This window comes from Pan troglodytes, chromosome 5 (genome assembly GCF_028858775.2).
Source record: "Pan troglodytes isolate AG18354 chromosome 5, NHGRI_mPanTro3-v2.0_pri, whole genome shotgun sequence".
Lineage (NCBI taxonomy): Eukaryota > Metazoa > Chordata > Mammalia > Primates > Hominidae > Pan > Pan troglodytes.
The window spans coordinates 120,787,435-120,801,197 of NC_072403.2; the positions used below are offsets into that span (position 1 = coordinate 120,787,435).

General features: G+C 43.0%; 2 protein-coding genes across 25 annotated transcripts in view; both read left to right on the forward strand.

Moving 5' to 3' along the window:
- The window catches only part of ARMC2 (armadillo repeat containing 2), a 202,404-nt gene that overhangs the window by 22,527 nt on the left and 166,114 nt on the right, over positions 1-13,763 (forward strand). For all 24 annotated transcript variants that reach the window (XR_010157759.1, XM_054686854.2, XM_001149668.8 and 21 more), the window contains one exon: positions 6,757-6,964. Coding sequence is in view for 23 of the 24 variants with exons in the window: in XM_054686854.2 (XP_054542829.1) it covers positions 6,757-6,964 (208 nt within the window). In the remaining variant the exon portion in view is untranslated. The remainder of the gene's footprint in view (positions 1-6,756; positions 6,965-13,763) is intronic.
- On the forward strand, positions 9,359-10,251 carry LOC107975239 (guanine nucleotide exchange factor subunit RIC1). The gene has a single exon (XM_054686877.1). The coding sequence runs from the start codon at positions 9,462-9,464 to the stop codon at positions 10,188-10,190; it is 729 nt and encodes a 242-aa protein (XP_054542852.1). The 5' UTR covers positions 9,359-9,461; the 3' UTR covers positions 10,191-10,251.

The window sequence follows — 13,763 nt, forward strand, 5'->3', positions numbered from 1 at the left end:
GGGAGGCTGAGGCAGGAGAAGTGCTTGAAACCAGGAGGTGGAGGTTGCAGTGAGCTGAGATCGTGCCACTGCACCCCAGCCTGGGTGATGAGCAAGAGTGTCTCAACAAAAAAGAAAAAAAAGAATATTAGGATAAGTATTCCCTAGCGGATGGTTCATGTATATCAGAAATAAATGATTTTTAAATTAGAGTTCAAAAAGTTGTTAATTTTATTAGAAATTAATGAAAATGATAAGATTCTTATAATGCACATTAAGCTTATTTCCTTGAGAATGCCCTTCTGATCCCATGTGAGCATGTAAGCAAAATTTGAATGGGACTTCTCCTACTGCCTGAGAATTGCTGCCAGGCACCTAAACCTGGGAACAGAGAGGCTAAAGATCACAGCCTGAGGAGTCCCACCAACAATTGGAATCACTCCCCATCCAGGGCATACTAAGGGTTTCTCAAACTGTGGAAAAGGACCCAGAAGTGGGATGACAATCAATTTAGTGGATCACACCAGCATTTTTAAAAAATGAAGTAGAATAGAATATAATAGAAAATGTCAGAATACATGACACACGATAGGGGGAAGTTTTGCTTCAAGAGACTTTACTTCGGTCTTCAGTGTGTGTTCAGGGTCATATTACAAACTGATTTCTGACTGTGTGTGGTCAAAAAAAGTTGGGAAACCACTTTACCAGGAGCTGACAGAACTGGTTCTCCCTCCATCAACAAGATTTGATGAAGAGAGATAGGCTTACAGTCACAGAGAATTGGGGAGAGCCTGGAAGATACATACCAAATATCACAGCCCCCACCTGAGCATCATACTTGATGGACAAGTATTTTTTTTTTAATTCATTTCCAACATTTAAAAGGTAGAAGAATCTCATGGAAGAATCCAGATTTATGACTTCTTGTGAAAAATCAGAAAATCTGGCAACACTGGGTCCCCATTCCATGCGGCCACAATGGGGCATGATTGGAGCTGAGTGGTACCTCCATTCTGTGGCCAGGATATGATCTGCAGTCACCATGTCCCCAGCCTGTGCCATTCACTTGCCTATGTGGTCCCTGATGTGGCTGAAGAGTTAGAATAAAGGAGTAAAAGAAAGAAAGAGAGAGAGAAAGAAAGAGAGAGAAAGAGAGAGAAAGAGAAAGGAAGGAAGGTAGGAAGGAAGGGAGGGAAGGAGAGAGGGAAGGAGGAAAGGAAAGAAAAAAGGAAAGAAGGAAAGAAAAAGAAGAGGGAGGGAGGAAGGAAGGAAGAAAAGAGAAGAGAAAAGACAAGACAATGAGGATGTGCAGGGTGTGTACCTCATGCTGTGATGCCGTGACCAAGTAGATCATCAGGCAACTTGCTTTACCTTGATGTCCCGATTTGTTTCCTTTCTTACACTGCCAGTCGGTCTGATATTTATCAAACTCCTACTAAGTGCCAGGCACCATTCTAGGCCAACGAAGTTCTGTCCTCAGAGAACTTACAATCTAGTGAGAGGAGATAGACAATGACAGGAGAACAAATAAGTAAGAGAATTTGAGTGCTGATGAATGCTCTGAAGAAGATAAACAAGATAATGGACTCGAGAGTGACTGTGGTGGGGTAATTTGCTTTAGCTCAGGTGGCTCTGAAAGGTATCTTTGAGGAGCTGGCAGCCGAATAGGAAGGTGCCTCATGAGAAGGAGGCAGCCATGTAAAAATCCATGGACCAAGTGTCCACATGGAAGGAAAAGCGAATGCAATGACCGGGCACGAGAGCAAGTGCTGGTGGTGGAGGACCTGGAGGTCCAGTGGCTGGAAAGTGGCTGATCAAGGGAAGTTGGAGAGAGCTGAGGCCACAGAACTGCCCAGGGCCTCAGAATATGGAAAACACACCCAGCTGTGTTTTACTTGTAGTGAAAAGATAGGGTTTACCAAGGGGAGAGACAATGTGATGTAGGTTTTTTCACCAACAGCAGTTCTCAACTGTAGCTGCCCCTGAGAATCACCTGAGGAGCTTTTCAAACGCTCCCCCCGCAACCCGAGTCCCGTGTCAGCTCAGGTAAATCAGAAAGGGTTGGTAATTGCAGGAACAAAGGGCTTGCCAAGATGAGAGGGGCTGGGACCTGGAGGTGAAGGGCACTTCTTATGAACAGGATGGCAGGATTGGTGCAAGGACTCATACCTTGTTTTTTATTCTGTGTTCTTGCTTGTGAGGTTGAATACTGTGTGTGTGTTTCATGTATTTTTAACTTTTGGGAGTGCACGCTAGAAAACCCTGCTGCTTGCTGAGGTACACACTGATGTGAAAGTGACCACAGAGATGAATGCTTTGCCCACCATCCCCCTCCTCAGTGCTTCCCCAGTGGCTTAGCTCCTTCCCCGCTGGGGTACCTGACTGTTGTCTGCATGCTCTGGGAGGTGCCCTCTGCAGCTGTGATTTCCCAGCACTGAGGCCAGCTTCACACCTCCAAGGTGCACTGAAGCATGTTTTCATCATGGTTCTTTTATCCACCCTGTTTGCAGTCACCCCTCTTCACCATTCAGGTCATCCCTGAGGTCTGGGCCAGCATTCAGGAAATACTGGCAGCAAAAAGTCATTGTTATTTTAAAAGCACATGTCATCCAATTATAAAGTTATAAAAAATATTTGAGCTCTCCAGCCTTGGAATCATTGTCATTTGTATAAGAGCTCCCTGGGTTTCATTTCAGATCTTCTCTATTGTTTAGAAGAGGTAGGCTTTGTGGAGTAACTGAGGCTGTAGAAATGGAGGGCATCCCTTTGTTTGCTGTGAAGTCATTTGTGGCTGATGCTACCCCACAGGCAGGGCCAGGGTGTGGTGGCAGGTTTGGAATTCCTGCTTTAAGACAGTGAAAGAGGAAGAGATTTGTGTAGTCATCTCCAAAAGGCCAGCAGTATAACTGCTTTGCGTTCACACAGGGTTTTTGGCTGGAGGTGGCACTGCTGTGAATGCTTCCCCAGTTATTCAAGCCAGACAAGAGGCCTGAGAGCAGTACCACCTCCTCAGCCATCCCTGTCACACTCTCCGTCACCAAGCCCTACACGTGCTTCCTGACTAGCTCTTGAGTCTGCATTCTCCCTCACCACTGCCATGCTGCCTCCATCCCTCTTGCCTCATCCTGTTTTGCTGCTCTTAAACCACCGTCTGCTCACTGGGGTGCTGTGATGGTCTGCAGGTGGGTGGATGCGAGGCCCTCAGCCAGAGGAACAGCCAGTGGAGCCTGAGGATGCTGAGCTCCCAACACGACATGGCTGTGAGCAGCAGCCTTATCCCTTTATCCCAGGGGACCATGAAAAATGATGATTTTCTGTGTGTTCCATAAAGCACAAGAGGTCGGGAAGCAAATAAAGATCAGATTGCACCACCCTCTTGCTGAAAACCCTTCAGAGGCCCCGTTGTGCTTACAGAAGTGTTTGCCAAACTGAGTTCCAGGGAACTCCAGGGAACACTTTTGGCAAAATGTTAATAGCTTCTCTTTGGAAAAAGGGTTCAGTGCTCAAATAGGTCAGGGAAACACTGCCTACCCCTCATCTTCTTGGAGAGTCTCTGCACATGAGTGTATTAAAGTGTTGGTGGAGAAATCTGTTTAATTTTAATTCAACACAGCATTTCACAAACCTGCTGGACTGTGGGATCTGTCTTTTGGGAACACAATTTGGGAAACACTAGCCTACTGTAGAAGTTGGCAAACTTTTTCTGTAAAGGGCCAGATAGTGAATATTTTAGACCTGGTCCTTATGGTCTCTGCTCAGCCTCCTCCGTTTTGTATTGTAGCATGGAAGCAGCCATCCACCAATTTATGGCCACTGAAACTTGAATTTCATGTAATTTTCACTTGTCACAAAATATTGTTCTTTCTTTGATTTTTTTTCTAACCATTTAAAAATACAAAAACTGTTCTTAGTTTGCAGGCTATACGAAAATGAGATAGGGCAGATTTGGTGGGGTTTGTAGTTTGCTGAGCTCTGGTGGGGGTGGCGGGGGATGACGTCCCAGCACCTCCAAGTGCACAGCTGTGTTGTGATCCAGCCCCAGCGTAACATTCCAGGCCCTGCTCACGCCTGTCCTGGGCCTGCCCCCTCACGGTGGGTGCACCGGCAGGGTGGAACCCCTTGTTGTTCACCACACCCACCCTGCTGTTTGAAGCCTCAGGGAGAACCTATGTAATTTGCTGGGCCCAATGCTGAATGGAAATGTGGGGCCCTTTGTTCAAAAATTATTAAGAGTTTCAAGATAGCCACAGCAGAGCCTTAAAACAAGTATAGGCCCTTCTAAAACTGGGGCCCTGCCTGACTGTACTGGCAATACACACTTGAAGCTGGCTTTCACTCCAGACTTTTGTTCTCTTTTCTTCAAGCTGTTTACGTCTTATTAACCATTCAAAATGCTTCTCAGCCCCCACCTCCTCTGTGAAGCTTTCTCTGACCAACTCCCAACCCCTCAAGCTTTCTCCACTCTCTCTGCCCCCTCCTTACCTGGCTGGGGTCACACTGGGCTTCATTTATCTCTTTACACATCTGCCCCCTTTGTCTCCCCTGCTAGATAGAGCAACGTCATTAAGAAAAGTGTTTTTCTCTGTTTGTTGCCCAAGAGCCTATTACAGGGTGTGGTATATAACAGGTATCAAATAAATATTTGTGAACCTGAACTGGTCCTGTGTGGTAAGGCTGCTGGGAGCTGTCTCCTTCTGAAGTTTACCCACGATCCATTACAAAATTCATATAATGTGCTGCAACTGTCTACCGAGAAGATACAGACCATAGTTACACATGCTCAGTTTCATCGAGGACATTCATCAGGAATGAGAGTGAGCCCCCCAGGGCAGCTCTTCGTTGTAGTAATAACTGACAAGCTTACTCCAGTAGATTTGAAGATAGACAGGTATAGCTCCTTGACCTATAGGTATGGTTGGGTTTCCCTTCTAGAAGCTCCATGATGGCTGGGACTTGTTCACCATGGCTTCACCCGTGCAGTAAACAGCACCTGGCACATAGTCGTGGGTGCTTAATAAATATTCAGGGAGTGAATGAATGAGAGAAACGAATGCTAAAAGATAACGGTAGGCTAAAAATACTTTGTAATCGGAAACAGAATGTGTGCTTCATAATTCAGTAGTAAAGTCATTTAAGGTGGTGTGGTGATATGGAGAGAGCCCTAGCCCAGAAGTCAGGATTCTTGGGTTCCAATAATCATGACAATAACTTCTAGGTTTTGAGCGTGCTAGCACCATGTAAGTCACTTTACTAGGCCACATCATTTAAAATCTCACCACATCCCCAAGAGGTGGGGACCATGGAAGGTGGTGTGAATTGAGCATCCACATCACAGAGTGGGTGCCCCGGGGGGCCTGCACTCGAACCCAAGTCTGAGCCAAAGCCTGTGTTCTTCCCACCCTGTGGTCCTGGCTCTCCCTGTGACCTTAGACAGGACATTTAATCTTTGGGTTCTCAATTTTCTCATCTTAAAAAAAAAAAAAAGAAGCCTAGACTCTCTAAGGTTCCTTTCAGTTTTAGAATTTAGCGTTTTGAAAGCAGGGAGTTTGGTCAGAGGGGTAGAATAGGTGGTTTTGTTATTATTAGTTTTTATTGGTTTGTTGGTTTCTTAGTAAGTACAGAAAAGGAAAGGAAACCTTGAGTCATTTTGAAAAATCTTGCAAAACAGTAAGTATTTTTCTACATGAAGCTCATCCCCACCCCCGCACACTGTATTATGGGAGATTTACTCTCTTCCCCTTTAACAAAATGTTTTCTCACAGACTACAGCCTTGTAGCAGCATGGACAATAAGCTATTCCTAATACCAATTTGCTGATAAGGGAAATGTTATATTATTATATGTCTAAGAATCTGCAGTCATGAGCAAAAAGGATATCTTCTTGCAACTCTGTCTTATACCTCTTTAGAGGTATGTTTCAATGCCCTCTCCTTTCCATTGCAGAGTAGTGTGGTCTACTAGGCTAGGCCTCCACAATCCACCCCTCACCCCTCTAATCACCTCTCCTCCTCTTCGCCTTCTTGCACACTGCATTCCTGCTATTCCTTGAGCACCCCAGGCACAGTGGGTGCTGAAGAGTCCCCCACTTCAGCCTACCTTAGAGCCTCCATACCAGCTGGTCTCTGTGCTGAAAATACTGGCCCTGGTGGCTGGATGCCTCACCCCATAAAGGGTTTGTCCTCCCTACCCTGCTGTACCCACCCTATTCCCAATCCCCTTGAGCCTTCCCTACTTTTATACTTTGCTTTTTTTCCATAGCACTTATTATCTTATAACATGTCGTATACCTTATTTATTATGGTTATTGCTTATTTTCTGTTGATTAGGATGTAAGCCCTGTGAGATCAGAGATCTATTTTGATGCACACCAAGTACCTAGGACAGTGTTTGACATGGGGGAGCCACTCAGTAAATATTTTTTGAATGAAAAATTATGTGATCAAATTCAGGAGGAAGAGCTGCTGTTATGGGACACGCAAGTACTTACGTGGACTAGGTAGTTTATGAGCCTGAAGTTGAGTGTTTGCCTTCAAGTAGACTCTAAGCTGGTAGAGATAAGATTCTATACATTTTTACCTACAGAATTGATGGTGCCAGACTTAAGATACTGGTCTTGTGTATGCTCAGAAAGGCTTTGGCCATAAAATTCCAGACTTAATTATAAGCAATGTATAACTTTTAAATCATATAAATCCTTAGATTGAAAAATAACATTGAAAGGTAGTGATTCCTAAAATAAGAATACTTCAACAAAATATTTTCTTGGTTATATTGCAGCAAAGAAGACAGTGGAATCCAAAGAAACAGTTATGATGGGGGACTCTATGGTGAAGATAAATGGGATTTATTTAACAAAATCAAATGCTATTTGCCACTTAAAGAGTCACCCACTTCAGCTAACTGATGATGGAGGCTTCAGTGAAATAAAGGAGCAAGAAATGTTCAAAGGAACAACATCTTTACCATCTCATCTCAAGAGTGGAGGGTCAGTATTCTTTTTATTTAATTTTCTGGTCAGGATAACGATATCATTTACCAGTTTCTTCTCTATTTTATATAGATGATTGGTTTGCTTTTTCTCTTTTATGTAAGCAAATTTTATGTTAAGGGTACATGAATAGGAGAGACTACTTCTCATGGCCAAATGGAGTTGATTTTTGTATCATTCCTTATATAATACTCAAGAACACTTTTATTCATGACTGTCAAAGTGCTGCTTCTGTAGGACTATCAGAATAAGATTTAGTTGGACTATTCCAGCCATCCCTTGAGTGATGACTGATCATTCCGTTTGTATGTTATTTGGGATTCTTGCATGGCCTGGAATCTCCTATTATCTCCCTTTGGGTTAGTTCACAGTCCTTAACTCCACAAGAGTGGACACTTATTTTATTCTTCAGTAGATCTTGGATTAAATATTTATTTTGCAAACTAATGGCTAAAACAGAAGAGTCCTGTAGATTTCAGTTATCTGTGAGATCCCTCCATTGGCCCCTCATAAATGAATGATTGGGAATTGCTTTATTTCATACCATGTTCCTAGATAGGGTTTCCTTGAGAATCAATCTTCCTACCATATTAAGGATCTGTGGAGAAATGCTTGCTGTTTGGACTGTGAATTCTTACCCTGGTATTTTACTGAAGAAACCTTGAGTATTTGGTGGCTGGAATGGGGGAAACAGTGGAGAGAACAGGCTCTGTTTTCCAGTCCCAGCCAGTAATGATGCTAAGAGAGGCAGAATGTCTTGAACTGGACAAGGTCACTCAGTTTAAGATATTTTTTTCTAGGACTTTCCATTGGGTCATCATGGATAACTGCCCGGTTCAGATTTGCTTAACAAGATTAAATTCCATGGGCCATTTTAAGATCAAGTATTTCTTACACTCACGTTAGATTTCGGGTCTGACTTTGGCTTGGACACATGTAGCATGCTTAAAACTTTTCCCCCAAGTGGCTGCTTGCCAGCTTGTTTAGCTGAACCGACCTTGTCTGCTGACACAGCCTGAAGAGTGTCACACACACGGAATTTATATTAAGCAACCTAGTAGTCCTTGTAATGTCATTTCACATTCAGAACATTTTTTTAAATTAAAGGAAAAATGAAATGTCTCCTTAAGTGGAAGAGAACGACTTCAAATTGGGACTTTGGGAGTTGAGTAGAAAACATCAAACTGGCCATTGCAGACAAATCGTTTCCAGTTGGTGAATAAGAATAGGCTGTGGACCTCAGAGCTTAAACATAAAAGGCAGCAGGAAAACTTGTGTTTCTTTCAGTACTGAAGTAAAAAGGAAACATTTATCTTGCTGCATCCATCCTTACAGTAATGAAAGTTGACTAGAAAAACCAGACAAGAGCTATTTAATTTGTTTATTTGCAAACCTTCAGATGTGGCAGAATAATCTGGAAAGCCAGAGTTCATTATGTCTTCCTCATTCTGGGACAGCAGGGGCATTTTCATTTATATATTTTATCCCACAAACAGCAAAAGACAAATCAGTTAGCACTTCTTCCTCACTGTCCAAAATTATGAGGCATTGGCAATAGCACTAATTGTTTTCTTTGTGTTTTGTTAGGACGGCTTTTGCATCATATAAGGATTGTGTCTAAGTTGGGTTTGCAATGTACCCTGGCAAGGTTAACTTTCAGTAACAGTTTTGCTTTATGAATCTTTACCTCCTTTAATCGTTGGGTGGAATTTTGTTGGAGTGGTGCCAAAAAAAAAGTTTACGTAGTAGGATTAAAATAAACCAAAAAACAGAAACTCTTAGCAATTCTTTCATTAATGATGTTAATGAATCAGTCTGGGACACTTGATAATTGTTTCTTGTAAACATTTAAGTGACTAATTCCAAGAAATGATCTTTGCTATGCAGTGGAGTATTCCCAGTTTTGATGGTAGAGCCCTTCCCTCAATTAACATTTTTTCATCTTTAGACCATAAAGTGGAAATTGTCAGTGAGCTGGGCTGGCAGGAGCAGGGAGGGTTGAGAAGGAGTGTGTAAGTAGACCGTGGAAAGGGGAGAGAGTGGGTGAGGACACACTCCCAGTGTGGGGGCCTTGCAGGCCTGTCCAGTGTGACAGCGGTCACCTGTGTGGTGTGTGTTTATCTGGCTGGGAGAGGAAGGAGCATTTTGTTTGCATGAAACTGCAATAATTGTATACCCTCATTTATAATATGGATAATTCAGATATTGATGGAATATCTGAATATGGATGGAATGGAGTTCAACTTTATGCTGGTTATGGTGGAAAAAGGATTTGCTAGACAAAGTATCATTGTAAACAATGTTTTAGAGGACTATTTAACTTTACAAAAGAGAACACACTCTCAAGCACTTACGGAACTGTCATCCTCAAACCTTGTGTCAGTTATGATAGTCTCCATATGCCCATTTAGGGATTCATTTAAGGTCCGGCAGACTTGCTCCTCAGGAATACTTCACCATCACTTGCTTTGTATTACTATATGGATTGAAAGTAATGCAGCTGCCATTAACAAAATGTGTGTATGCTCCATCCATCCATCCACCCATTCACCCATCTACCTATCCACCCATCGACATATCTACCCATACATCCACCCACACACCCATTCATCCACCCATCCAACTGTCCATTCATCCATCCATCCACATACCCATCCACCTATCCATCTACCCATTCACCCATCTACTCATCCACTCATCTGCCCATCCATCCATCCATCCTCATACACATCCACCTATCCATCTACCCATTCACCCATCTACTCATCCACTCATCTGCCCATCCATCCACCCATCCGTCTACCTACCCACCCATCTGTCATCCACCCATCCATTCATCCATCCATCCATCCATCCGCTCATCTATATATCTACCCATCTATCCACCCATTCACCCATCCACCCACCTATCCACCCATCCATCTATCTGCCCATCCACCCATCCATATATCTCCCCATCCATCCACCCATTCACCCATCCATCCACCTATCCACCCATCCATTCATCCATCCATCTATCCATCCATCTACCCATCCACCCATCCATATATCTACCCATCCGTCTACCCATGCAGCTAGCACCTACCCATCCACCTATCCACCCATCCATTCATCCATCCATATACCCATCTACCCATTCGTCTACCCATCCACCTATCCATGCACCCATTCACCCATCCCCCATCCATCCACCCATTTATCTATTCATCCATCTATTCATTAACCTATCCACCCACCCATCTACCCATCTATCCATCCATCCACCCACCCACCCACCCACGCAGTCATCCATCTGTCTATTCACCCACCTGTTCGTCCACCCATCCATCCATCCATCCATCCATGGAATCTCTTTCAAAGCAGATGAATCTCTTTACCTGCTTTAAAAATCTGTTAAGGCTTTCCGTGTAAATGTTCAAACTATCATGGTTTGGAAATGTGATCTTTAGGAGGAAAGCCCAAGAACAGCCAGTTGTTATGGAGAGTCAGGGACTCTTCCTGAGGAGCCAGAATCTCTGGATTTAGGTTTGGTTCTCTCTCAGCCACTTGATTTAGCTGTATTTGGCAAGTATCTTAACACTTTCAGGGGCTCAGTTTTCTAATGTATAAAATGGAAATAACTCTGCTCTTTTACTCCCATCTCCTTCTAGCCCTCACTGTAGATTGTGGAATGATGACTAAGGCTTGAAAGCCTTACTAATAAACTATTGAGTGCTCTTAGTATTGTTGGAATCAAAAATAAGAAAAGAGGGCTTCTGGTTAAAGGCACAAAGGCATTCTCCAGTAATCCAATGAAAGCAGCAAAGAATGAAAAACAGAGAAGTAAATTTCATCAATGAAACAACAACAAAAAAAATGGCTACGACCCTGAACTACACAACATGAAGCAAACTTTACACTGCAGTATAGGCTTGATTTTTGTTGGTCTGTCTAGCAAACAGGCCTTCTCACATTGTGTAATAAATGCTGCTCAGTCCATATTTGGAGAAGGGTTAGCCCTGTCTTCCCTGTGTCCCTCCCAGGGGTGGTTATGTGGCCCAAGGCTGGCTAATCAGAGTTTGCCAACCCCAGCTACAGCAGTTGATTCAGAGATGGGCACATGATCCAAGCCAGGCCAGTTGCATTCCTCCATGGGACTTTCACCAAGGCCTTTGGGGAAAGTGCTCTTTCTCCAGGTTCACAAACTATAAAGATGATGTGGTCTTGGAGCTGACAGTGGCCTTTTCACAGCCTTATGGAGAGAGATGCTGAGAGGGAAGTGGTACATAAACAAAAAGAGCAAGGAACGAAGATAATGATCAAGTTCGAGGATGACATATAAACCTCTAGATCCAGCTGTGCCTGAAGCCACCACATCAACATTGTAGAATACTGTTTTGTGAACCAATGTGTTCCTTTTTCTTTCTCCTTCCTTCCTTTCTTTTTCTTTTCTTCTCTCCTTCCTTCCTTCCTTCCTTACCCCTTCCCTCCCCCTCTTCTCCTTCCTTCCTTCCCCCTTTCCGTTCCCTTCCCTCTCCTTCCTTCCCTTCCTTCCTTCCTTCCTTCCTTCCTCTCTCTTTCTTTCTTCCTGTGTTCCCTTTTCTCTTTTCTCCCTCCTTCCTTTTCTTTTCTTTTTTTTCTTTTTTTGACAGAGTCTAGCTCTATTGTCAGGATGGAGTGCAGTGGCACAATCTTGGCTCACTGCAACCTCTGCCTCCCTGGTTCAAGCGATTCTCCTGCCTCAGCCTGCCCCCTGTAGCTGGGATTACAGGCATGTGCCACCACGCCAAGCTAATTTTTGTATTTTTAGTAGAGATGGGGTTTCACCATGTTGGCCAGGATGGTCTTGATCTCCTGACCTTGTGATCTGCCCACCTCAGCCTCCCAAAGTACTGAGATTACAGGCGTGAGCCACCGTGGCTGGCTTGCTTTCTTTTCTTTTTCTTTTTTTTTTTCTTTCTTTCTCTTTTCTTTCTTTCTTTCCTTTCTTTTCTTTCTTTCTTTCTCTATCTTTTTCTTTTCTTTCTTCTTTCTTTTCTTCTCTCCCCTCCCCTCCCCTTCCTTCCTTCCTTCCTTCCTTCCTTCACTCCTTCCTTCCTTCCTTCCTTCTGACAGGGACAGTTTATGGTACTTTAGATTAGGTTTTGTTACTTGGAACATTGCATTCATAAGAATCTAGTTAACCTTCCAGGCCCTAAGAAATCTAGATGATAACAAGGGGTAATTTGAAAGTGGACACATACCTTCTCAGACCTTGAGCAAGAAACAGATTTCACTAAAAGTGAGTCTCTTAATTCAGAAAGATGTACTCAATATTTAATTAAAGATATGAGATCTAACGATGTAGGCAGGCTGCGGGAGCAGGGAGTATGCCCTGTGTAAGGACTCCATTCAAGATCCAGATCAAGAAGTGAGGGGGAAGATGGAGCTGAGGATGACACACACTCCTGGTTACATGTGAGCCAGCTAGTTTGTGTGTGTGTGTGTTTTGGGGGAGGGGCTTGATACATTAGAATTTAAGGAACCCAGCATGTGAAAGGGCTTTTCTGTGCATCACAGCAACCTGCTCCACACAAACCAAGGGAACATATACTCCCAGGTCAGCAAAGGTAATGGATTTGGTGATTGCAAGTTTAAGAAAACAGACTAAAGTTTAAGCTACAGAATACCTCCGTTCGCTCTCTCTATGGATCCTTATTCAGCGTTAATAAATAAATGGCTCTGTTTAAAGATAAATACTATTAAGATAGGAACCAACGTGGGACTTGAGCTTAGATATATAAGGAACATAGCAAAAAAAAGATGAAGGAAGTGGATCACAGAAGGTATTACCCTCCAAAAACATGGAAAGAGTTCAAACAATTTTCCATAGTCTCAGAGAAATTATAGATAATGTGATCATTCTCTTAAAAAAAAAAAAAGAGAGGGTTCAGGCATGGTGGCTCACGCCTGTAATCCCAACACTTTGGGAGGCCGAGGCGGGCAGATCATGAGGTCAGGAGATCAAGACCATCCTGGCTAACATGGTGAAACCCTGTCTCTACTAAAAATACAAAAAAAATTAGCTGGGCATAGTGATAGGCACCTGTAGTCCCAGCTACTCGGGAGGTTGAGGCAGGAGAATGGCGTGAACCCGGGAGGCAGAGCTTTCAGTGAGCCGAGATCATGCCACTGCACTCCAGCCTAGGCGACGGAGTGAGACTCCCTCTCAAAAAAAAAAAAAAAAAGGAAAAAAGCACTGTTCTTTGGGTTATAAGAATTTAAATTAGAGATTCTAAGCCCATATAAGGAGATGAAAAATAAGCTTACAGTACACAAAAAAGAAATGAAAGAAAAATGTATCAAGAGGAAAGCCACATTAGGAATAAAAAATTAGAATAAAACAGGTGAAAATACAATAGGACATGGTGGACAGGCTAGAAGAAATCTTACAAAAAGAAATGAATAATAAAGCTATGAAAATGATTATTGAGATAGATATGGAAGAATGAAACTTGTTTTCCTGAAGAAGGTAATTATCTTCCTTCACTTCCTCTGCTAACGCTGTCTTACTGTGAATTGTCAGACACTTTTCTAAGTCCTTTACGTATATTAAGTCATTTAATATTCACAACAACTCATGAAGAATGGAAGAGATCAGAGCAGAAAGAAGAAGAAAAATACTAAGACATAACAGAAGAAAACTTTCTGAAACAAATACTTAAATCTGAAGCTCAAATGGACACATGGTATTCCAAGAAAAATTTGATATGGAATAGTCCATACTAAGACATTTCCACCAGTGCTCAGCACTAGAACACTACCCAGTACATAGTAC

Coding starts and splice junctions, on each gene's coding strand:
- LOC107975239 (XM_054686877.1), top strand. CDS start 9,462: ATGCAGCTGCCATTAACAAAATGTGTGTATGCTCCATCCATCCATCCA.